Source organism: Oenanthe melanoleuca, chromosome 6, assembly GCF_029582105.1.
Source record: "Oenanthe melanoleuca isolate GR-GAL-2019-014 chromosome 6, OMel1.0, whole genome shotgun sequence".
Classification (NCBI taxonomy): domain Eukaryota; kingdom Metazoa; phylum Chordata; class Aves; order Passeriformes; family Muscicapidae; genus Oenanthe; species Oenanthe melanoleuca.
The window spans coordinates 6,097,321-6,121,518 of NC_079340.1; the positions used below are offsets into that span (position 1 = coordinate 6,097,321).

General features: G+C 40.0%; 1 protein-coding gene across 3 annotated transcripts in view; it reads right to left on the minus strand.

Annotated features, from left to right (window-relative positions):
- The window catches only part of ARID5B (AT-rich interaction domain 5B), a 115,769-nt gene that overhangs the window by 27,121 nt on the left and 64,450 nt on the right, over positions 1-24,198 (minus strand). For 2 of the 3 annotated variants that reach the window (XM_056494741.1, XM_056494740.1), the window contains 3 exons: positions 10,741-10,853; positions 4,494-4,698; positions 2,100-2,152 (listed from right to left, as the gene is read on the minus strand). In XM_056494741.1, the coding sequence (XP_056350716.1) occupies positions 2,100-2,152; positions 4,494-4,698; positions 10,741-10,853 (371 nt within the window). The remainder of the gene's footprint in view (positions 1-2,099; positions 2,153-4,493; positions 4,699-10,740; positions 10,854-24,198) is intronic. The other variant, XM_056494742.1, reaches the window with a different exon arrangement.

Here is a 24,198-nt window from a genome sequence, read left to right on the forward strand (position 1 = left end):
AAAGCCGTTGCAGTCCACAACTTCTTATCAATAGATGGTGGCAGTGTGTGAGAGTGGTGGATTCTGCTCAACATTGAATTAAAGCACTCACTTGAAATTTCTGCATCTAAGTAGACCTGCCTAAGATCCTGGAACTGATAACTGAGGTTCATGTCACCCCTACCATCCACTGACTTGTGAAAAATGAAACAAATAAAACACAAAAGCTTCTCAGCAGTGTTTGCCATTATAAAATGTATACAAACTAATGCAGCTGGCAAACTCAATGCATAAAATAATAAAACCCAGGGTGTGCACAGGTCAAAGTATTGCAACAGCTATCAATATAATACTCAGGGAACTTAAAGGAAAGGCAGATTCATATTGAGGATGAGACTATTAACAGAACAGAATGAGGTCAGGAAACCTCATGCTTCATATACAATCTAAATTGCATCACAACAGTTGTCCCAACTTCAGCTTGCCTGCAAAGAGCAGAAATGCCACTCACATAATAGAAACAGGATCAGGCCCACCATTTCAGACACAGTCACTCTCCAATGAAAGCTGGGCTCACGGCTATGTCAGATCCTGTCACTTTTCTCAAACCTGGCTCTGTGGCCTTGTGGTCACAAATTCACAAACCTGTTCTTGCTCTTCCTCAGGTACAGAGGCTCACCTGCTCCATGTCTCCCTCTGGCACTAAAACTCAGGTCTCTCCAGCAAGCCCCCACTTTGGCATCCCTGCTTCTGTACTTGGTCCCCCCAAGTAAGCCTGAACCTTGCAACATTGCTGTGAAAACTGTTTGCCTTCCTGAGCACTCTGAACATGCCACTCTCCCTTCAATCTCCCTCCTGGCCTTCCCTGGTGCTCTGGATCAAGTTCAAGATTTTAGCTGTCATTTTCATTGCACTTTACAACTCAAGCAATTACTGTTTGCTCATAATTGCTGTAACGATCTATCTATGGTAGCTATTCATCCATACATACCCATGAGCATGCCTACACACACCCCTGTACATAAGCATGGTATGTGCTGATTAATGAAAGATAGAGCAACCATAAAAGCCAAATCAATCATATATTTTTTTTAAAGAATGTTAGATTTCACGTTTCACAAAATCCCAGGCACACCCCCGCTAACCAGCCCAGGTTGCTGATGTACAGAACAATGTGCTTTATTGTATGGAAGGAAAACACTGAGTTTTGTATTTTGGTTAAAATGACTTTCAGTTTCTTGATAGAGCATTTCTTCTTGTCATTTCTCTACAGCACAGATATGTCCCAGATTACTTCGTAAACAAAGCAAAAATAATTTCTTTCATCCAACTGTGGCAGGAACTGAACAATTAATCTGATCATTGTGTGCGAAGAAAATATTTCCAGTGACAGCATCTTACTATGTCAATTTTTTTTAAATTACAGATGTCATTTTGATGTGCCATATTAATGCAGCTCTTTCTTCTCATTTCAAGATTTTAATCTAAGTTTGTTGCTCTAATATTTTATTGGTTCAAAATACATGCTATAAAATCCGTGGCCATCAAATTTTCCTGTGAGCTAAAAATAAACTGCTCTTGTCAGATATGGTTAGCTGATAAAAAGTGTCAGAGACTTTTCTGAATTACTTTGATAACTTCCTGTTTATGTGGTAGTGACCCTTGTCTAATAAAGACCTTTTACACTTGGAATAAGAGAAGATTCTGCAACATACTATTCCTTAATGGACAATGCTGATTACTTTTGAAAGCCTTTAATACATTTCCCATATTAGACATGAACAGATGTCAGGGATGTTGCCAAGTGAAATTTCTTTTATGCAATCTTGGCTTGTTGTACAATAATAGCCCTTTCTCAACATGGGAAAAAATTACAGACCTAACTAATTTCCTTGACAGAGAAGAGTTACATATGTTTTCCACTTAGAGTTTTTACAACAAGTTTACAATTTTGCCAGATCTGGAACTAATTGGGACCATTTCCAAAAATGGCCCAATAAACCCACAATGAGTGCAGCTAGCCTAAAATGCAGCAAATGATTGTTTGCTTTTACATTTTTTTTCTAACAGGGAAAAGTTAGATTGCACAATTATTTCATTTAAGTTACTTAAACACTTACTGTTTCATATCCTCCCAGTTTTTGAGCAGCTTGAAACATAGTCCAAAGGTTAACTGTTAGAGGGACAATAAGTATTTAGATAAGCATTGCATTAGCCAACATATTTCAAAGAAATGTAAATTAAACAGTTTTAAAAAAAGAAAAATAGAGAAAAAAAAGCTCGCAGCCCCTGAAAAAGCTCTTGTGAAACATTTTCCAAAGAGGTATTTACATAATCCAAAGAGTAAATATTAGCCCATACTATATATTTTTTAAATTACATATAAGAAAACACACTTACAGATTCCTTAACAGGACTGGAAAAATACACTGAGACAAAGGTAATGGGGTCATTTGACTTTGCTGATAAGAGACACAGTATAATAACTGTAGCATATTTCCATAACTTTGATAATAAAAATTACTCACTGGGAAGAACGTTACTTTTAATTATTTGCTTAATACTAGTTTCATTGGCAAACAAGCAGGACCCATACACTGGCTCACAGACCAGGCCTATCGATTAGAAAATATCCAATATTTATTGCAGCTCAGAAAATGGGCTCCATAATCAATGAACAGTACACTGCATTCTAGCAGGCCCTGTGTGAATGAACCCAGATGGAGCATGAATGAGCATTACTGGAATAATTATGCTGTGGCTGGTTATATCTTGCCCATGGCTGTGGGGTCCGAGGCACAGAGGCAACTCAATTCAAAAGATGTGTTGGGAGAGAGCTGTCATTTCCTGCAGAACTTCTCTCCTTTCACATGCTTATCATCCTGGCCCCCTGTCCCATGGGGCCACTGCTCGCTGGTGTCTTCTTAATTTAATTTAATTTAAATTTTTATTTTATGTAATTTAATTGTTAGAAAGAAAAATCCATGCCAGCCCTATCAAAGGTGTATGAACAATTCCACCAACAGTGATTCCCCACAGACAAACTACAAATAATTGAGGTCAGCAGTAATGCTGCGGACCATGGAGAACGGGATCTCCTTCTCCACAGAGGGATGCTCTGCTGTACTGTACATACTACCTCTTCCCAAAAACCTGTTTACATTGGCAAAGTTTGCACAAGCCTTGCTCAACAAATACAGAGCCCCTGCAAACATTTCTGCACTCCTCAGCATGCTTACTCTTGGTATTTAAGTATTTGCTGGATCAGGCCCCTACTCCATAATCAATGTCAGGCAAGTTTCAATCTATTTCAGCTAAATATTAGCAGTGGACTCTATCCCCAGTGGGCAACTTTAGAAATAATACTTTAGCTTGTCTTTTAAGCCCACCCTGTCTCCATGCTTGACAAAATGCAGAATAATATGGGGGGGTGAGGGAGAAAAAAAAAATTCTTTAACACAAAATGTTCTGAAAGCCTCATTGAACCTTGTACTGCTTCAAATCTATCAAAAGCTTTGCTTAGGCCTTGATTTAATCTGAATCAATGCATAATGCAACGAAGCTGTTCATAGTACATTAATTTTACTCCCATTTCAAGCAGCCAGTTTTCAGACAAACACTGTAATCATTCAGAGTTATATAAGTTTATAATGGCTGCTGGAGGTCTGTTGCAATCAGTGCCAATTGCTATTAGGTATGCAAATTGTTATGTAAAACATACAGGTTTGACATTCTTCATCAAAATAACACATGGTTTTAATCTAGGAGATAAATTAGAGTAAATAATATTTCAATCCATGGCGTTTTCCCTTTAAGGAAATAAAGTATCATACAATCTATAGATAAGGAGGAGAAATACCCCCATTTACAGTTTTTGTTGGTAACTGTGAAAGATCCACATTGTGCTGCAATATTTATGCAAAATTCAGTTTCAACTGTATCTTCTCCACATACAATTAATTTACAGATTGTGGCACTACATACTGTACATGCCAAAGTAATTCTAAAGACTGCATTCTGTATTAAGCAGATACAATCTGGTTTTATTCTCCAAAGTCAGTAATTTATTAACTATAAACACATTTTGGGGCCTAAAAATATTATTCCTTTTGTGCCTTTCTTGACCACCTTTAAATGTCTTCCTTTAATATTTCTTCTTTTATAAAGAACATCTGGGCACAATAAAGATACGTCATATTATTAACTCAGAAGAAAAGCATTACAGATGCTGCAGATTTACAAAACAGAAAACTATAGAGTTTTCAACATGCCTATTTCTAGTCATAATCAGCGGATTAAAGCCTATAAATATCCAGCAGAAACTACCCCAGAAGGAAGAGATGCAAATCTAGGCATAAAACAGTGAAATGCCTGGACTGGAAAATGTGTAGAGATAAACATGGTCCCTCCCCATCCATAAGGCTTTACAAATAGGCTTTGTGTGCAATTGCTTTCTCCAGAGAAGCCAAACCATTCTAAAATGTCAAAAAGAAAGTGAGAAAAAGGATACTTACTCTGCTTAAAACCTAAATAGGGTATTCGTTCAATTGGTGTTTTCCTTTCTTTCATATATTTATAAAGAGCCACAAGGAAAGCCTGCTCATCAGCTCTGCATTCTTCACCTATGGCAATCTTTGATTTATCCTCACTTGAGCCTTTCTTACAGTTGCTGTTGTTACTCTTGGGTTTGGGCAAAGCTGACTTAGCCTCACATTTTACCTGGGAAAAGAAAAGATGTCATATCAGATCTGGGTAACCTTTAATTTTCACTTAAGGAATAAATACCCTCTACTAGAAGAATGGATTCTTGAAAAAAAATGAAGGCCAAACCATGCGACTGTGTTTGAGGGAAAACAAAGGAAGCTATTTATAGAGCTAAATGTCTTGTTCTGAATCTTAGTCACAAGATTTTTAAACAGCCACATCTTTAAATCATTATAACTCACTGCTAAGGCTCTCCAGATCTGCATTTTTATGCCTATAAATTGCTATGTCACAGCTTCTATACACTTGCCGATAGCAAGTCTAATAGTATTGACACTGAGCATTGTCAACTCCCATAGACAACCCTGGGAGCTGAGGGTGCTCAGCCTCTTCCAGGAATGCTCAGCAGCCAGCTCTGAAATGACACATTTTTCTCTCTTTTGGCCCACCAAAATAGATGCAAACCTTGGCAAGCTTTATCCAGGCAGAGCCCTCAGCATGAGTGGAGATTCTGATGCATGGACTCTTATCAAGTTGAGCATCTGCTTAAACTTGAGCACAGCCCTAAGCATTTAGCAAAAGGGAGAGGCTGGTAGCTGGAGACTTTCCTGGTAGACACTGGCATCCCCAACGCACATAATTCCCAGAGCTCCAGGTCTCTCACTGGACTGGCCAGCAGATGTCTGCCAGTCAGGAAATAAAAAATCGAAACCACTTTACCTCTCCTCAGTATTCATACAGTGGGAAAAATACCTAGTACATCAAGTGTTCACTTAAGGTATGTATTAAAAAAAAAAAAAAAAAAAAAAAAAAAGCCCAGAAACCTGATGTTTAAAAGCTCTGTATGACCAAGACACTGGAACCATTAAATGAATAAATTTCCAATTAAATACTAGAAGTTCTGTAATACAAGGTAGTGGAGATGGTTACATGTATTTTGGATTCGGATTGCCTTTCAATGCCTCTGAGTGCTGTCAGGAGCCTTCTGGTAGTTCCATACCCTATCCAAGACATGTCCTTTCTGCTCCAAGAGGGACCAGGCAGACTCTAAGAGTACGTGGTATGTGGCTGTGCAGGAAGGCAGGAACTCTCAGTCAAGCAACCCATGGACCCTCCTTCAGAAACACCACTTCTAAACCAGGTGCTTTCTGGATACTTGTTGACAGTTTGGAAGCAACTGGTATGAAGAGCATTATGTAGGTGTTTGCAAACATTATCACTGGAAAGACTACAACCACAATATGGTTATTTTATCTTAATAAAAGATATTCTGGCATTTCAAGCTCAGGGAAAGCAAAGTCTTTATACAGCTCCAGGTATTAACTTTGCAGAGAGTATAAGTTCAAATTATCTGCTCCACAGTTTTCTACAGATGCCTGACAAAGCTATGGTAGCTCCTAAACAGAGTGGACAAGTGGTTACAATTTTCCACGGCAACTGATACTGCTGAAAACCCTCCATACTGGCTACTGGAAGGCACAGGCTCACTCCTCATAGGCAATGCAGAAGGGACTGAGAAATGGGCTTCCTGCAGGACTTTTCTTGATCATTTGCTGCTGCAGTGCATCCAGTGTACTGCTCGATATTCTCCAACTGCACAGAGATGTTGTCTTCCTACAGTGCAAGACACCATCTTTTGTGTTTTAGTAATAGATATGCTTGTTGACTAAACTTTGTAAAGATCATGGGTTTCATCCAAAAGTCAGAGGAGCTAACAGGTTTTTTTTTTTCCTATTAAAGGAACTTTGGATTTCCTCGTCCACTTTTCAGGTCAGAGCTGTAATTCCTTCACTTTTTTTACTTTGGCACCTCACAAAAACTATTTAACAGCTTCCAAAGTTTAGATTACGTTGTCTTAGGTTTCAATGCTTTACCAAAGACTAAGTTAACACAACCAAAAGGAATGCGTGACTTCAGTAATTTTAGGATTTTTAACTGGAGCTACAAATTTGGAACAAATTCACTGGACCTGGGAACAATTTTTCAGTTTTGTCACCCACTTGCTTGGATTCTCTTTTTCAAACCAGACAATTAAGAACTATGTTTGCAAAGACAACCTGGGCATGAACTCTTAAGAGAAATCAAAGCTCATGGCTGTGCAAGCAAACTAATGGCAAGGGATACTACCTGAAAGGAGACAAAAGCAAAGTAATATTAAGAAAGCCACCAGGAGTGGGAAAAACCCATGGTAGACACAACCTTCCTATCTTTGTCTACAGAGAAGCAAAGTCAAAGCCCCTGTGGAAGTCAGAGGTGTTAAAATCTGGTGGGTGGACTCCAAACCAGCATCAGGTTCAACAAAGCTTTGGTGAAGGCTACAATGCTTCATCTGCTCAGCATCTGAGGCCCAAGCCTCACTTCTGGAACCTCCCCACCATCTAATATGCAACACGGATGAATGCCATGACCAATAATTAATGAGAACCAAAAGGGCCAAATGCCACTCTGGGCAACACTGGTGTAAATCCAGTATAAACGTATCAGAATCAGTGAGAATGATGCCAGATTTGCTCCAAGCACCACAAACCACCCTTCTCTTTCAAAACACAAACCCAGTGCCACAGCTGGGTTAAGGTGGACAAGATGGGGTTGCACTGAGATGGACTCTGGAACATCTGATCATATCCTGCTTTGTGTTCCATCTGAGGTGGATGATCCATGACCAAATGGCTAGTAAAGACTCATGGGTACAACCATGTGTTTGTCTTCTCCTGCCAGAGGTCACACACAACACAGACCACAACAGACCTGCATTTTACAGTTTCCGTGAGACAATGGCCAAGGTACTCAGAATAAATCTCCAGATCTGAGAGCATGCCAGGCCACCTATGGCCACAGGAATAGCATATCCTGGCAACTTTTAAACTAATTTCCCAGTTCTTGCTGTACAAATTAAGTGAGAGGTTTACTTCAGCATTTGCACTAGGAGATGTAATTAATAGATTCATTTGGGGACAATTTCCACGTTTAACAAGTTAATCCTTTCAGTTCCTCAAAGTGGTCAGATTAGCCAGTTTTAAAAAGCATTAGAACACACTTTTAATTGGGAACACTCTCTGGGAAGATGAAGCAGGTACAATGAGGGCCATCTGCTGGAGCCTGCAAGTTCCAGAAGCCTGTCCAGCAGTGATGACACATCAAATAGGAAAGTCTCCAGAGCCCTACGAGTGTTTCGAGGAAGAGCTTGCTATATCCTTCTCCAGGAGAGCTGATCCTGCTGAAGTAGATGGCCTTGTATTCCCTTCTCAGCCATGGAGGGAATTTCCCTGAGATCTTCCCCAGGAGGCACTAAAATGCAGTGACCACCAAAGAGATCAAGAGAGCAAGAATGGGAAGTGGCACACAAAAGACCCACTTTCCCTGGCAGGGCCTGCAGGTCCAGGACCACATTGTCTTCAATGCTATCACTCCATTTTTAATGAGCCACCTAAATTGGAATTGACCCAGAGCTGCTCTTACCCAACCAGACACTTGTCCTTGTCAGGTAACTCTGAAATCCTCACTACGATCTGCTGATAGCTCAAGACAAACACATCTGATGAGAACTAGGTTTTAAGAATTAAGCTTTCTAGTAACTGGCAGCTGAGAACATGAAATTCAGCAAGTCATCACAACTATGCAGCTTGCATTGGTCTTGACAGACTCAAAACCACAGACTTCAGAATGCCCCTTCTGGTGTTTCCCAACCCAAATGTACAGCCACTGCAACTCCATCAGAGCCATCACCACACCACTGAGAAATGAGGCTGCTGCCAGACACTGAGTGACATGATCTGAGAATGCAAGCAGCACAACTTCTGGTCAGAAGGGATTTTATCTGGGAAAAGAATATGGCCAGGACTGCTAAACACTTCAGCACCCACACAAGTGGATTCATCCCATTTACACAAGCAGTGTTCAATCCTGCTCTACATGGACCCATTTGTCAGCATTAGTTGGACACGGAGCACTCACAGAGGAGGATAAGCAATGATGAACTCCAACATGGAGCTTCAGATGACCACATCCCAACAGTTCCCAGCAATGAGAAAGCAGTAGGTGGATTTCTATTTTCCCCTTCCCCAAATACCCTTCTCCTCCCTTCCCAGTAACACAGGCAGGGTCTGCACAAAGTGCAGTACATCCGCTACAGAAGGTTTGATTCACTGTACTCCTCTCGTGGAAGTGTATCCATGGCCCTGACACGCAGATTGATGTGAAGAGCCACAGTGAAGTCAGTGCGACTACATGCACGGACATTATATCATGAGCATGTCTATTATTTATAATGAAATTAAGCTGGCCAAGATAATTAATGCTATTAATATCTGCACAATGATGAGCACAGTGTGACTAGATAAATAGGTGGAATTACTTCTTATCTGAAATATCCTCCCATCTGACTAGTAGTGTGAACCCAAATAAAAAAAGAGAGGTATGAAGTGTTACTGTTGTTTTTAATTATCTAATACCTATATATCAGGTGCTGAAGAGGCAGAACTATTTGTGCTACAGTCTGGGGTGCTTGACAATATGGTCCATGCCACAGTGCACTGGCAATATTTTGACATGAAAAATGGCTTGAGGGAAGGGGGAAATCGAGGCAAATTGAGACATTTTCACACAATGGATTTTGCACATTCTTTCACAGAGAAAACATTCAGGCAAACTCTATAGTATCTGGCAGGACCCCGCAAATCGATACACCAGGCTCCATCACCTCTTACCATGCCTGTCTAATATGGTAGTACTAACTCCAACTGAGCACAATAGGACACAAAAAGAAGAGAAACAATGACTTAAGGGCAGAGTTTTATCATGAACTTCAGCCTCTTTTATCGTCATCAACAGAAGGCACAATTTTAACTGAACTCCTAGGGAGGAGGAGGAGGTGGAATTTAATTTGCCTTCCTATGAGAAACTGAGAGCAGAACACTCCCACTTGACCTCTTTAACCTCCTAATCTCCCAGGACATTCACTGTGTACAATACCAACACAAATGGACCTATAGATTCACTGTATTTCCTAAAAAGATGGTTACAACAATGGAAGTGTTTTTCAAATACACATCCAGTTTATTGAAACAAAAGATTTGGGAAGAGCTGGTGTAAAAAATTCAGTATATGTAAATCTCTTTAGCTGTTTAGCTTAAAAGTTCTGTCTCAGATAAAAATCAACTATTGCTCTAAGGAATCTTCCATCTTTGCACCTTAGAGTTTCTAATTAAATCATCTTGAAAGGAGCCATTTGTGCTACTCTTTTTTTTAAGAGAAAACCCAATTCCTGTTTAAAACCACTCAGAAAACATAGCAAATGGGATGCAATTTACACTACAGAAACTCCATTTTAAAATATTTTAAGGAAAAGACACAAACCCATAAATATCTTAAAGATTAAGTCTATAAACACTAATCAGTGATCCAATTTTTATTTGCAGTATGAGCTAAGCACTGCAGCACATACAGAAGACTCTGTAAAAGCATGCACTATTCAGCAAACCATGGAACATGCAGCTCAGCAGTAAGTATTAAAAGAAGCAGCCCAGATTTTTTTAAGCTTTCATACTGAGTTCCTGTCTTTATCTTTTTTAAAATTTTATTTCATTTCCAATTTAAAAATGTTGAGCTTAACATCAGGGTAATGTCGTTTGTGTTTGCTTCTTAGAAACCATTACTGAGGCAGATCTTGTTTCATAGTCTGTTTATCTTCAAACTTATATTTAGAAGTACATTGTAATAGGGTGAGCTGCTCCGAGGTTTATTTTTAATTTGAAGATACTGTCACACACTATGTTTGTGTGTCACAGAATGTAAAAACTAACACTAGATGCCAAGAAAGCTTAAGCACTACCAGCTACCAACGAGCTGATAGCATTAGGTTGTTAGGTGATTATAATTGCTGGAAACTTTGAACACAGGCATGTTTTAAAGTTAAAAATAAAACTATTAAAAAAAATTGTTTATCTCCCCAAGAAAATAAGTTACACTCTAAATGTGAAATGGCATGCTGGGAAACAAAGGCAGGGTTGTACCTAAAAAAGAAGAGAGTGCCGAAAAGGGTATTATTAAGTGATTTACCTTGGCAACAGCTTTGCTTTCAGAATTATTGTTGGAATCCTTAATACCATTTAATGAATCTCTTCTCTGTGGGCATGGCTTCTTTTTGCGCGGTCTGCCTTTAAGATTTGGCGCTGAAAATTAATGGAGAACACTTTGAATACATTGTCTTATACTGGATTCTTAACAACCAAAAGCATAATAAATAATTCCACAGAAATGCACACATCTGTCTACAGTAAAGGCTTATAACAAGATTCCTGTTCTCTATGGGTTACATCTTGACACACTATACATTTCTATAGAATATCCCCCAAGGCTAATCTATTCTACTTTCACATAACTAATTAATGAAGTCAAACACTGGTCTCCCAAGGACTCTGAGAGAAAGCACAAATATTTCTCCCTGGTACATAAAAGAACAAAATTTAATATTAACAGGCAATTTTGCATCATCACCCTGTGCTGCCTTTATTTCTAATCTTCAAGCAAGAATACTAACTGCTATTTCCAACTTTGGGAAACATCTGGCATTGAAAATGCTCTGAAATATTGAAATTCCTTACAGCTCTGAGAAATGTTTATATATCCTGTCATTCTTGTCAAGGTTTTTCTAAAAAAGTTTAAGGAAAAAAAAAATTTACTCAAGTCCTGAAAGGGATCAAAAAATCCCTTAACAACTAGTTCTGGAAGTTGACAAGTACTGAAATAAGTGATTGATTGTTTCATAAGGGTTACATACCACACATACAAATTAACATGAATCACTTTCAGTTTTGTCCAATTCTTAAGATAAAACAGCTTTGAAATAACACAGTAACTAAATCCTAACTGTGCTGAGCCATACGAGGAATGGGATATGGATCATCATAAAAAAATATCACACTCATCTTTCAATAGTGCAATTACAACATAAATTATGATCATATATAGAAATAGTAGATGAAGCAGATGCTTGCTCATTATTGCATGCTCCCTCTGCCTTCAGATTTAAAAATCAGCCTCAGAAAACTATGGCAACATTTAAAATTATAAACATTTAAAATTATAAACAATCATTAACTAATGACTGTACTGAATAAGATAATTTTCTTTAAACTTTTAGTTTTTACGTAACCATTGTTTTAATTACCTAAAAGGATGATTAGAACAATGTCAGAAATCTAAACATCACAAACCTCTTGAGTATCTTCTAATTGTTTCTAATCTTACATTTGTCACACTGTAAGCCAGTGGTTTCAGGACATTTTACATTTTAATTAGTTTGCAAACACAATAAAGGGTGCTAATTTGATTTTATAGTTTGAGTAACACTGCTATATCTCATCTGTTCCAAGAAAAAGAAAGGCTTTGGATTTAAAATAAAAAGATACTTTTTCCTCCCCCAGCACTGGTGCATATGGGAGTAAGTCCATATTTGTGTCTTTCTAAAAATATATTTATCTCCCTACAGAAATATCTCCATTTATCTCCAGTGAAGCACATTCTGCTTATTGAAAACTAGTGCAGAAAGCAATTCTGAAATTGTCATCTGAGGCTAACACGCAATATCAAACAAAGAGAAAAAGGAATTATTACCCATTCCAGCCGACAAACATCTGCCTGATTTATATCTGTACTCATGAATGCTACAGCATGTGACTGCACACCACATCGCTGGGAGTCTCAGCTTGGTGTGGCTGTCAGTCTCACACCAAATGAACACCACGAGCGTTCGCTCCGCGCTCCGTCCCTCGTTCCACCAGGGATGCGCCGCAGCGGGAGCGTTTACAAACCCCGCTCAGCCTCCCATGGCTCCTCATGCCTACAGGGACTCCTTGGCACACCACCATGGCATGGAAGATCCTTAACCACGGTCTGCTTCAGCAGTCGCTGAGTTCTTTAAAAAGGTACTGAAATAGAAATGTTCCCTCAATTCACTACACTGGCACACATGTTAAAAGATTAACCTTTGAATAATAGGATCCCCAGACCTGGCCTAAGAGGGATGTGGTTCAGTAACCACCAAATATACTTGAATGTGAGTTATTTGCCCTTTCTTTCCCTCATTCAGTTCTTTCTTTTTATCAAATAAAGAAACTACTTCAAGGTTCAATGTTTTTCAAACATACTTGTTATCCTGTGTTTCGGCACTGTATTTCACATCACACTATAAAGCACTGCTAATATTTTGCTAAAAGCTTTAAAAGCAAGAAGGCATTTGTTCCTAAATTCCAGGTATGTTGAGCTTGCATATCAACACTGTTTGAATTGGAGCTTCCACAGCAGAGCTGGCACAAAATCACTATGAAATGGGGTATTTGCATTCTCGCTGTGGCTCAGGATCTGCAGCAGGGAAGGTCTGTCTGCCTCACACACAAGGACCATCCCACATGCCCCATGGCAGGATTTTAAATCACCTAAAGCCACTCCAGATTTGACACACAATTAACAAGAAAGCAGCAATAGGAATTATTATCAGAAGAGAAGGTCCTGGCATCAAATATCTACTTTGTAAGAGAAAACATTTTATGCAGTTACAGTCACACTTGAAACAAAGCCATTAATATTTACTTCCTAAACCATTATAAATAATTGCATTATTAGAAGATTACTTCATTTCAGTGACATTTGTTTCATTTGTGTGAGGAAATATGACTAGGACTGAAGAAAAAATTTGCAAGTCGCATTCGTGTTTCAATGTTGTCATCTTTTGTTTAATTTTTGACATATTCATAAGCACACTACAAATGTCCTGAATTTGTTATTCATAATTATTTTAAAGCAATTTTACACATTTTATGGCTTAGTCACATTCAGTTTTCCTGATGATGTTGGATATTCAGTATGTACCAGACAGCTAAGTGAGTATCCTATGGGTTTTTTTCTGTTTTCTAGTGGAGAAGGACTTCTGGCATAACTACCTAAGAATATCCAAAATGATTCATGTGTTTGTGCATATGGCTTTCAAAGTCATTTTCTGAAAGTGTTTGAGGCAGTGAGGCCTGATAACTTGCACATTCCCAGAAGGCAAGAGCATAAGCAAAGAAAATTGAAATAAAAACATGAATAAGTAAGTACAGAAAAAGTTTGCATTATTTGCCACCTCTTCAGTGTGAGGCAAATACTACAGTGCCTGTAACACGCAGGAGTATGAGACAGACAACACAGTACCAGTTAAAAAACTTCTGTGTAATTGACAACGTGATTGCCTTTTGCCAATGTGTGGTGTTTTCCCACTCCTTTTACCTGCTGAGTCCTGGCAAACCTTTCAGGTATGGCCAGGTAAAAAAACACATCTAGCAGCAAAATGCACACAGTACGAGCGAACACTCCTTGAGCTTGGAGGAGACCCCAAACTGTGGCTTTACTACCAAAACACCAGCAATGCCCTACGTGTTTTTACTGCAAGCTGTTACACCTGAGAAGTTAAATGCAAAGCCTATCATGCACAGCACAAGTTTTCTGGAGATGTAGACTGGCAAATCTTTGCTGTCTGAACAGATCCCAATAAGATGCTTCCAAAGCCTGCTCTTGTACAAGCTGCCTACAAAGTACAGTAATCAAACAAGGACAATTCAGAGGCATCTATGCAGAGAAATAAAGACCAGGAATTGCTGTTGAGCTCAGCAGTAGGCTCTAACCCACCAAAAGAACCACACAGAAAAGAGAGGAGATCAAGGCTAAAGCTGCTCTGGCTAGCTAGCTGTTTCCTCAAAGCCAGTTCTTTCTGTTCATGAAGCCAAAGAACAGCATCACTGCTCAAAAATTACATCTTCCCCTCCAGAACTCACCAGTCTGTGCAAACATCTGGATATTGTAGGTGATTGGGATAGGCCAGAAGGAGAGGGCAGCTATCCTGCTCATCTACTCAGAAAATTCATAAGGTTGTGGCTACAGTTCTCCAGTCATTACTATCCTCAGTTATTCAACTTTCACAGACACTGCCTGCTCAGCAGGACATGAGAAAAAGGAGCATTTCCAGCCTCACTGCCTAGAACAGCTCCCAGCTCTGGTTTTACCCCAAGAAAGGCAAGTTCTACATAGGGGAAAGAGAAGTACCCCAAAGTGGGAGCTGCCAAAGTGACCATTAACACTACTTACAATGGAAAAACATAGGCTGCCACAACAAGACAGCACATCCACCTGCCACCTTCTTTTCCTACATGTCCAGGATGGGGAAGTGATCACAGGGCTGACCATCTCCCTGTTATCAGGTCAGCCTCTCCTGAGCTAAATTCATGCCAATAATGCCATGTACTGTGTACACACAACCACTTCTAGGGGCATGAATAAGTCAAGAAATAATGGCTGTGGTTTTGGGGTACCTGAATTTAGCAGGTCACTTGCTATAAAATTACCTCTTTTTAATGAGTCTGATTATCACTGGAAGTCCAGTGAGTTCAGCCCTCCCAATAACACTGTTCTCTATATTCACATATTTTGGCTGATGCAAAAGATTTGTTGTTATAGGGAGGGTGTTAAAAAAGATAGGGTACTACACAGAGCTGAGGTCAAGCTATGCTGGCACTCTGTCAAAATCAGTCGTGTAGCCCGGAGTTTTTAATGAGCCTGGAATGCATTACCTCATTTGTCATACCTGGATCACTTACTCATGTTGAGCCCAAAATAACCTTGGACCTTGCTGGCTGCTCAGCAAACCGTGTAAGTAAACAAGTACTGTACTCATGCCTAAAACATGTATCTTTTAATTGCTTGCTCCGTGTTTCTTACTCTAGAGCACATCTAAGCAATTGTAATGCCCATGATCAAAGTTCTTGCCTTCCCAGGCCTTTCTGACCTATGTAGCTATTTCCTGATATAATTTTTGATTCTGGCTTACTTATACCCCAGTTTCTCAGAAACACTTAAAAAGTAGGAGGAAAAAAAAAAAGAAAAAAAAAAAAAAAGGAAAAGAAGAAAGAAGGCCATTGCCATATTTTGCTGAAAAATGCACTCAGCTAATGGACTTACAACATACAGTGCCAACCAGATTCTTCTGGCTGCCTGCTGTTTTCTGTGACCATGTTTCTGTGGAAAGATGAAGAAGCATATTTGCCAAGTGCAAAAATCACTTAAAAAAAAAGTCAGCTGGGCTTCTAAAAATCCCCACGGCCATCAACAAAGAGGAGCCAACAGAAGATCTGGGTCTACATTTAAGGTGGGCTAACAGAGTCAGGTGAGGCTCTAAATGTAGAGCTGGGAGTGTACCAGAGAGAGGTAATCACAAACCAGGATTCAGGTGGAGCAGCAGAAGCTGCAGGAAGTGAATAAACGGGGATGAACAGTGGTGCTGGATTCAGAGGAGACGTGGGGCAGTGGCAGCACAGCTGCCGAATGCATCCACAGCCACTCTTCCCTGAGGGACGCCTTGCACGTGTGTCCCCTCACAGAATCCTTTCTCACTGTGCTAGTCCTTCACGTCTCCTGGTTTTCACACACATGCACAAAAACTGGATACCAGAATCCTTGGCTCTAAGCTGCAAAACCATCTGTACATACAAAACAGATTAGGAGATCTCTTCGAGGCAGGTGGAAATGGCAGGATGTGTCAGATCCCAGAGCTATTCATGATTCAGGTGCCAAATAGAAGCTGGAGTAGCTTATGGAGGTGCCTGGCCATTGAAGTCAAGGTGAGAAGAACAGTCCCAGAAAAATTGTCCCACAAAATCCATTAACTGACCATGCCTGTTAGCACGTGGTAAACAGCTGGCTGAGGACATCCCTAATGCAGCCTGGCAAAGTCAGCTCTTGGCTGAAAAGCGTGGTTACATGTTGCACCTTTTAGAAGGTAATGAAGAGAAAGTTAACAGGTTCAGTGGCTTTAACACTTACTCCTCTAGGGAGCTTCCGGGCATTCTGCAAAACATATTGCTGTATTTAAGTCTCAAAAGCTGTTCAAAGCTTAGTTAATCTTGCATACTTTGTGGAGTCCCAGCTGATTCCTTGATTTCCCTGTAACTACCATCTCCTTATTTTTTCTCCTTCTCCTAATTCCCTTTTCTGCATTTTGACTTTGGGCCTTCACATTTTATTTATTTTCCTTCCACCCCTGAAAGCTTTTGCCTCCTGGAAATAGGGTCCAAAAGTGAGAGCTTGGGGCATTCATTGCCCAGGCACGCTGAGCTGGTGAAGAGAAGCAAGCTGTAAATAACCTAATATTGCATTGAAAGGTTAGAAATTAAAGAGAAAATAAAGCAAAATATCAGACTATGCTAAAAAACCCCCAGACCTGTGTTTAGGAAACAACAGTATCAATTCAATCTGGGGAAGGTCTCAACAGGATCCTAAGTACACCTATGGAAGTCAATGAAGAGCACCTACCAACAACTCAAGGTCTCACCAAGCTGTGGAGGTCACACAGCCTCTCTCTGCACACCCACACCACACCCAAACCCACCCCTCACGCTTGCTCAAGCTGACATAAAACAACTTGAATATCAAAATTATTTTTACTGGACTTTTTCTAAATGAAATCACTTGTTTATTCTTTTTTTTAATAACTGAACATTCCAGACTTGACCTGGAAAATCCACAGCACAGCAGTGAACAACCTTGCAGGAAACATTAAGGAATAATGCTGCTTTCTAAACCACATGGAGAAAGAGCAGACTTGTGTAGCCATTTCTGAAAGTCTTGTTATGGAAATGAGATATCCCATGCTCCATGTGGGGAAAATCAATTTGCTACCTCTCTAAAGAAAACATTCCCCATTTGGAAGTAAGTGAAACAGACACTTCCTTGTGTGGATTAATGTGGAGACACATGACTTGCTGTAGACTGTTGTTTTGACCCCCCTCCTGACCAGACAATCTCTGAAGAAAGCAAAAATGCTAGTTATTTTTCATGAATTACAGTTCAGACTAGCATTGCTTTTAACATAAAATTTACAGGCACTGCAAACATCAAGTTGGCCAATTTTGCCAAGAAATGAATGTTTCTTTTTTTTCATGGAAGACAGAGACAAGGCTCACAATGAGGCTCTCTTTTTCTTCATCAGCATGGCTGGTTGTTAAGACTTTTCCTTGATCTGGACTTCTTTGCATCCTGCTGACTAATGTGAGTTTAAAAAAAAAAGGCAAAAGGTTTTTTTTTGTTTTTGTTTTTTTTGGACCAAACCTATACACACGCTGAAAATTATGAAGTGCAGTAAGTTGAAATGGGAAGCTGAAAACTTCAGAGAAAAATCTATGCTTGACAAGTACGTGACATCCAAGTAGACCTTAGAGCAAATTAAAATAATAATAACAAAAAAAATTTGGTGTAGGCCTATTATTGGCTATAGATGACAGGATTATTACTAATGATTCAAAAAGAGGCAGAGGTGTTTGGTAAATATTTGTTCCATACTTGCAAAGAATCCAGATGATACGCTTGCAAAAGAACATCATTAAAGTCAGCCAGCTGACTTGGTTTTACAGAAACCAGATCTTGAAACAACAGAAAAAGAAAACCAAACAAAGCACCTAATTTTACACTTTGACTAGCTGCATACATCGAACTTACCTGCATTCAGTAAGATAGCTGATTTAATATTAGATAATACTTTGATTAAAAAACAGCATTACATAATTTTATTCAAGCATGTATTGAATGGATTAAGAACTGGCTAAATGTAGGCATAAATTGGGAATTTCTACCAAATGAAAAGATTTCTGGTGGGATTCCATAGAGGTTGCTCCTAACCTTGTAAGTATTACAAATTTTCATCAGTGAAATAAATATAAAGCCCCTGACAGTTACATTCATGCTGACACTAGGACTGGCACAATGCTAAGACTGACTCATACAAATGAGTAATCAGAAAGAAAACAGACCAGGAAAACACAATGCTCCTCAATACAGCTCCAGTATGAAACCTGCAAACAGGGATTACAGGTCCCATTGATCAAGCCAAGGGTGACTGTTCATAGGCCACTCCCCACTGGAAATTCAACATACGCTGATAGGAAAATGCTATCACTGGCCAATGGGATATCTGCCTTCAGGGAGGTCTGAATAATTCAAGCTGTGCTGGGTTTGAGTAAAAATGACTGAGAAGTGACTTTACTAGGTAACAGGAGTGCCTCAAAGTTCAGAAAAAGCTGCTACCCAGGAGCAAGGAGGCATAACCAGGCATGCCCAGGTACTGCAGTCCCCATAGCTGATCCGGTGCCAGAATACCGAGGCATGTGTATAACCAGCTTTCTCAAGGCCTTTGGGAAAAGCCTGTGCCAGACACAAGCTGGTGTGCACAGTGCAGGAAGTAACACATGAATTTGAGGGTCTGGAGCGTTGAGATATCAGACTGGAGATGGGTGTCCCGCTCAGGCATGGCAAGGGCCGAGCCCATGCTGCTGCCAGGAGAGCCTGGCCGCTGCCGCAGCCTGGCTGGCTGCATGACGAGGCGTCCAGCTGTCTGGCTCTGCTCCTTGCTCAAACAGCTGTTTCCCTTCTCTCTTAGAAAAAAGGTGGTGAACTGAATGAAAGAGTCTGCCAGCAATTTTGGCTGATGAGCCACTACTTGGGGTTCATACCAGATTAGATGACTCAGTGGTTCTTCTGGTGAGAAATTACATGAATATAGGATCAAACAAAGTGAAGTACTGAGCAATGCAGGACAAGGAACATGAAGAGCTGCGGACTTGATTCAGCAAATTACATGCCTAACTCATAAACACCTGGAACATGCAAAGACCTCTGATGACCTAATTTGGGCTATTCACATCTTTGAGGCTGAGCCTGTGTTAAGCATTGAACACAACCAAGCCAGCATGGCTCTCTCTGTCACTAATGAGAAAGAAGCATTCAAGCCCTGAACAAAGAAATCGTCCTATCTCATCATGAAATACCCTGTGCTTGGACAGCATCACTTGATCAGACATGTCTTCATCAAATTTCCCTTTTCCTTCAGAAATCTGCAGTCAACCTCCAGCCCCAAAGCCCTCCATCCCCAAAGGTCACCTCTGGGAAAGCTGCACCCAGCAGACAGGGGCTTCAGCTCCTGCTAGAGGGTCAGAGCAACACTCAAGAAGTGTAGGTTTGATTTCTCAAAATAGTCTGGGTTTAAAAAAAAAAAAGGAAAGTGAGCAGGTTCTAACAGATTATGTAATAGCCAGACAAAAGCAATGCAAACATGGCAGCAAGAAGGGAAAATGCACAGCAAACCCATGCAAGTCAGCCTGTCTGATCAAAACTCATCAGAACACTCAAGGTAGACCTTCCATTAGAGGGCTGTAGAAAATAGAAGGCAAATCTTAGGGCAGCTTTCCTAACAATTTTTCTTATTCTCTCCAGTAAAAGCCAGCGTTGGTGTAATTGCTGTCTAGCAGAGTCAGCTGTACCCAATGGAGACATGACCTACATACCTCAGAAATACAACAGATACGTAACCAGTTGTATCCATTGTAGATAGATGGATAAGATGGGCTAATTGACTGATGGACATTGTGCACAAATATAAATAGACAGAAATCCATGCCTGAAAGATAAAATGGACAGTTTCCAAGACCTTGCGTTGAGGAAAGACAATGCCAGGGAGGAAGCAATGATCATCAAGTTGTCCACTACATGAAAATGACAAATATATTATTTAAATAATCTCTTGCATTTCTAATTTGTTACTGATTATATAGATAATTTTTTTGGTGTAGGAATGCTGTAATTTCTTTTCCTTTTTTTTTTTTTCCTTTGCACTTGATCATCGCACTGCAAAGTAATCAAAATTTGTTAGGCATAATCAACCTGCATGAAGATATTAGTAAAGTGACAAGCAGAAACTACAGAGTAAGCACTCCTCTTTGATGCCTACATTCAGCTACCACCACGACTACACAAGGCATTAGGTGGAGGCAGGAGCAGCAGCCACAGCCTAAACCCTGTGCCCATTCTCTTATCTTCTCTGGGTTATCACCAACTTCACTAGCAGCACTTGGCTTGCCAGTCCCCCCACCCACCAAGTGCAGAGTCAAAGGGTTCAGAGACAACTCTGTTTCTGCAGAAAGCTTGCGAACAAAGCCTTGGCACCCTAGGATATCTGCATACACCTGACATGGGATGTTACTGCTGAGGTGCAGAGGGGATGCTGAGCACAGGAAAGGATCTGCACTTTTTCACCAGTAAAACACAGAAGAGGAACTCTGGCGATTTTGTCAGGTTGTGTATGAGCAGCTAGGGAATCTGTGTAAATCCCAAAACACCCCAAAAATTGTGCTTTTAAAGTCCTGATTGTAAGATCATGTGCCCAGTTTAAATGAGTGCAAACCCCATGGACTCAGTGTAATCATCCCAAACATCAACACAAACAAAATTGAATCGATCTCTGCATTTCAACCCCAGCAAATCTCTAGCACTCAAAAAAATCCAAATAAAACTGAGCTGTATCCATAAATTTATCTGAGCAGGGCAGGGTTTAAACTAAATATGCAGTCAGTTGTGCAATATTCTTCCGTAGTCAATACTGGTTCTTAGGAAATTATCTGAGTGAATTAAGTGGAAGACTATTAAACAATTTACACACTTCCTTGTGTTTCAGATGTCTAATTATAGCTGTGTTTGTCTCTCCCCGCAGAACTGTTGTATACCACATGGTATGCATATTTCAGCATCCAACATTATTAACTCATGACCGACTGTCAGTTGATCATTATCTAACACATGGGGTCTGCAAAAAAAGCCTTATTTGGGCAAAAGCCGGCTCCAGACCCACTCCCGCTGCATCTTCCCCGGAAGAACTTCAGCTGGAGCACTATCTGCTGTCAATGGAAACTCCGAGGTTACTTACGTGAAATCCGCAGACAGGAAAATAAATTCTCACTGAGTTTAAACAGTTGATATAAAAACCATCTCCAGCTCAGCTGGTTTAAAGAAAACTCTCAGTTGCCCTCTAGTGTCCTGCTGCTGCCACGCCAGGCTGCCCGCCACAGCCAAGGTCACACAATTCAACCTGATTTCACGCTGGCACATTTACTATTTGCCTAATATTTTGCACTAAAGGGTGAGGGGGGGATGGTTTTTCCCCCTGGAAATTTCAAGGCTCGGGCCCAGGAAGCCCAGAGCTTGCATAATGTTTACAGCTGTAACTGAGGCACATGACACAAGGGTTTTATGAGTGAGAATCTCTGAAATCACTCGGTGTGCTGCACTCCATAAAGTTCATTCATAACTAAAAATAGACTAATGTACAAACTGATTTAGCATTATACTGAAGCTAAGGAACATGGGGAGTTTGCAGAATTCCCTAATATGGAAGAGAAGCTGAGTTTTCAAAAGCAGCAGTTTATTTGTTTCTGAAAATGGAAAACATATGTGAAAGATTTAATATACAGAACCAGGTGTATGTATAGCCTAGATCTTCATATGTGCCCATTTTCATTCTATATAAAGACTTTATACAGCTTGAAACTATAGATTTAATAACAGATTACTAAATTAAGTCTGCACAATCACTTAATTAAAAAAAAAAAATCTATTTAAAATACAGCTGAGGGGTTTGGACAATTTCCTGCATAATAGAGGCCCAACCCTGAAATGTAAATAACACCAGTATTAAAACACGTCAATCAGGCACATCACAAAAAAAAAAAAAAGGGTACATGAAAACAAATGCATTTTCCAGTCTATTCTAAGTAAGCATACCAAAGAATGCTGCTTTGATACATTACTACTGCTTCAACTGGTCTTTCCCCCCCCACCCCCCGCAAATGTCCTGCTCTTCCTTAGAGAAATCCAGGGTTGAAGAAGTCTTAACATTTTGAAACTAGCAAACCATCAGGGTTTTGCAATAAGAATTATTCACTGCGTGACTGTGTACTGTCAGCATTCTTAAAATATTGTTACTATAAAATTAAACAGTGTGCTCTTCAGAAACACATGACGTTGCCTGCTCTGTTTTTTTAACTGTAATTGTGCAATTTTAAAATTCTCTTCTTTCTCAATGCCTTCTCACCAAACAAATACCTTTGATAGATATAAGGTTACAAAAACAGTTTAGACTTTTGTTTTTCTTTTAAACTTACAGGCCACCTGTAACATTATTGACTCATTACACAGTAAAAATGACAAACATTACTTTATTTGGCATATATCCTAAGTTAATTATAACGCCTTTTCTTCTTAATTTGACAAGACTGAAATTTCACAAGAAGTACATATGGCAAATCAGAAAATATAATCAGGGAAAAGGTGAAATGAACACTACAGAAGACAAATTATTCTATTTGCATAAGCAGATATTTGTAAGGCTCCGCCTTTCTCTACTGCCATAACAGCACTTTCCATTTCTCCTGCTATCCCACTCCAAAGTGTTGCCCCAATTGGTAAGAGGAGGTTTTTTCCATCAGCAGCCAGCAATGTTGTGGAACTGTGAAGAGGTGACACTGTGCATCCAGGCAAGGAGGTGGCAGGACCTGTGCAGATACCCCGACCCAGTGGTTCCAGCCGTATGTGCTGCCGCAGCACTTTTCAGAGTTCACTTCCACTTTTCAGAGGAAGGTTGAGTCTCAGCTTCAACTTAAGCTAGAGCCCCAAAATACTGAAATTGCCATGAAAATATTAAAGGGGGTAGTACAGTCCAGCACCACCCAGCCATGTCAGGGATAACCTGCTTCCAGACCCATCTCTCAGGGACAGAGTGGAACCCCTGGCAAGCCACTGCCCCCTTTGTCTGCAGACTGATCTCTTGATGTTGTGCTCTATTGGCTCAAGCTGCTGGAAGACTGTGGTAACCTCAGAAAGCTCAAAAACTTCTTTTCCTTACTTCATGAAATACATAGCTAGAATTTTATTGACAAATCCTGATGAGTCCCCTTCTTCTGACAGCATCTGGAAGGCCTTTGATGTTGTACAGGAATCCTCATCTTTATTTTCAATAAAGAGTTTGCTCCACTCCCATATTCACTCACTCTTCCTTCTGACAGAATTAAGTTTTTCTCAGAAGCCTCCCCATCAGCCATGACCTGAAGCTACTTTGTCCAGGAAATATGACCAAAAAAAAAAAAAAAAAAAAAAAAGGGTGGCCAAACCTACATCTCTAATTTTAAACAGATAAAACTAGCACCAAGACATATCATCACCTCTTCTGGATTTCCAAGTCCTATTATTTATCTAAGATTTCAAGCTTACTGCCTGCTTTCTGAAGGCATGTTATTTTTGTCTGAAGCTACAGTGCTATGGACTCTTTTCCACACAACAGCACTGCTGAAAGCAAAAATTCCAGGAAATTTGTAGAAGCTGATTTTTCTGAAGATGCATTATGAAGGAAGACACTTGCATCCTCTGGATTTTCAATGAGGTTATTCCCAGAATTCCCCTAGCAGCTTCATAAACACATCCACTCAGTCACTGAGGTTTTAACACTCCTACACCAATGTTCATTCAAACAGTCCAGCACAGCTGGTGAACTCCTATTTCTAACCTTTTGTCTTCACTAAACAGTCAAACTTAGCGGATTTGTTGAAATCACCATGGAGATCTGTTGGTTTCAAATTAGGCACAAACTGCTTGTTTCCTCTGCTATTTTTA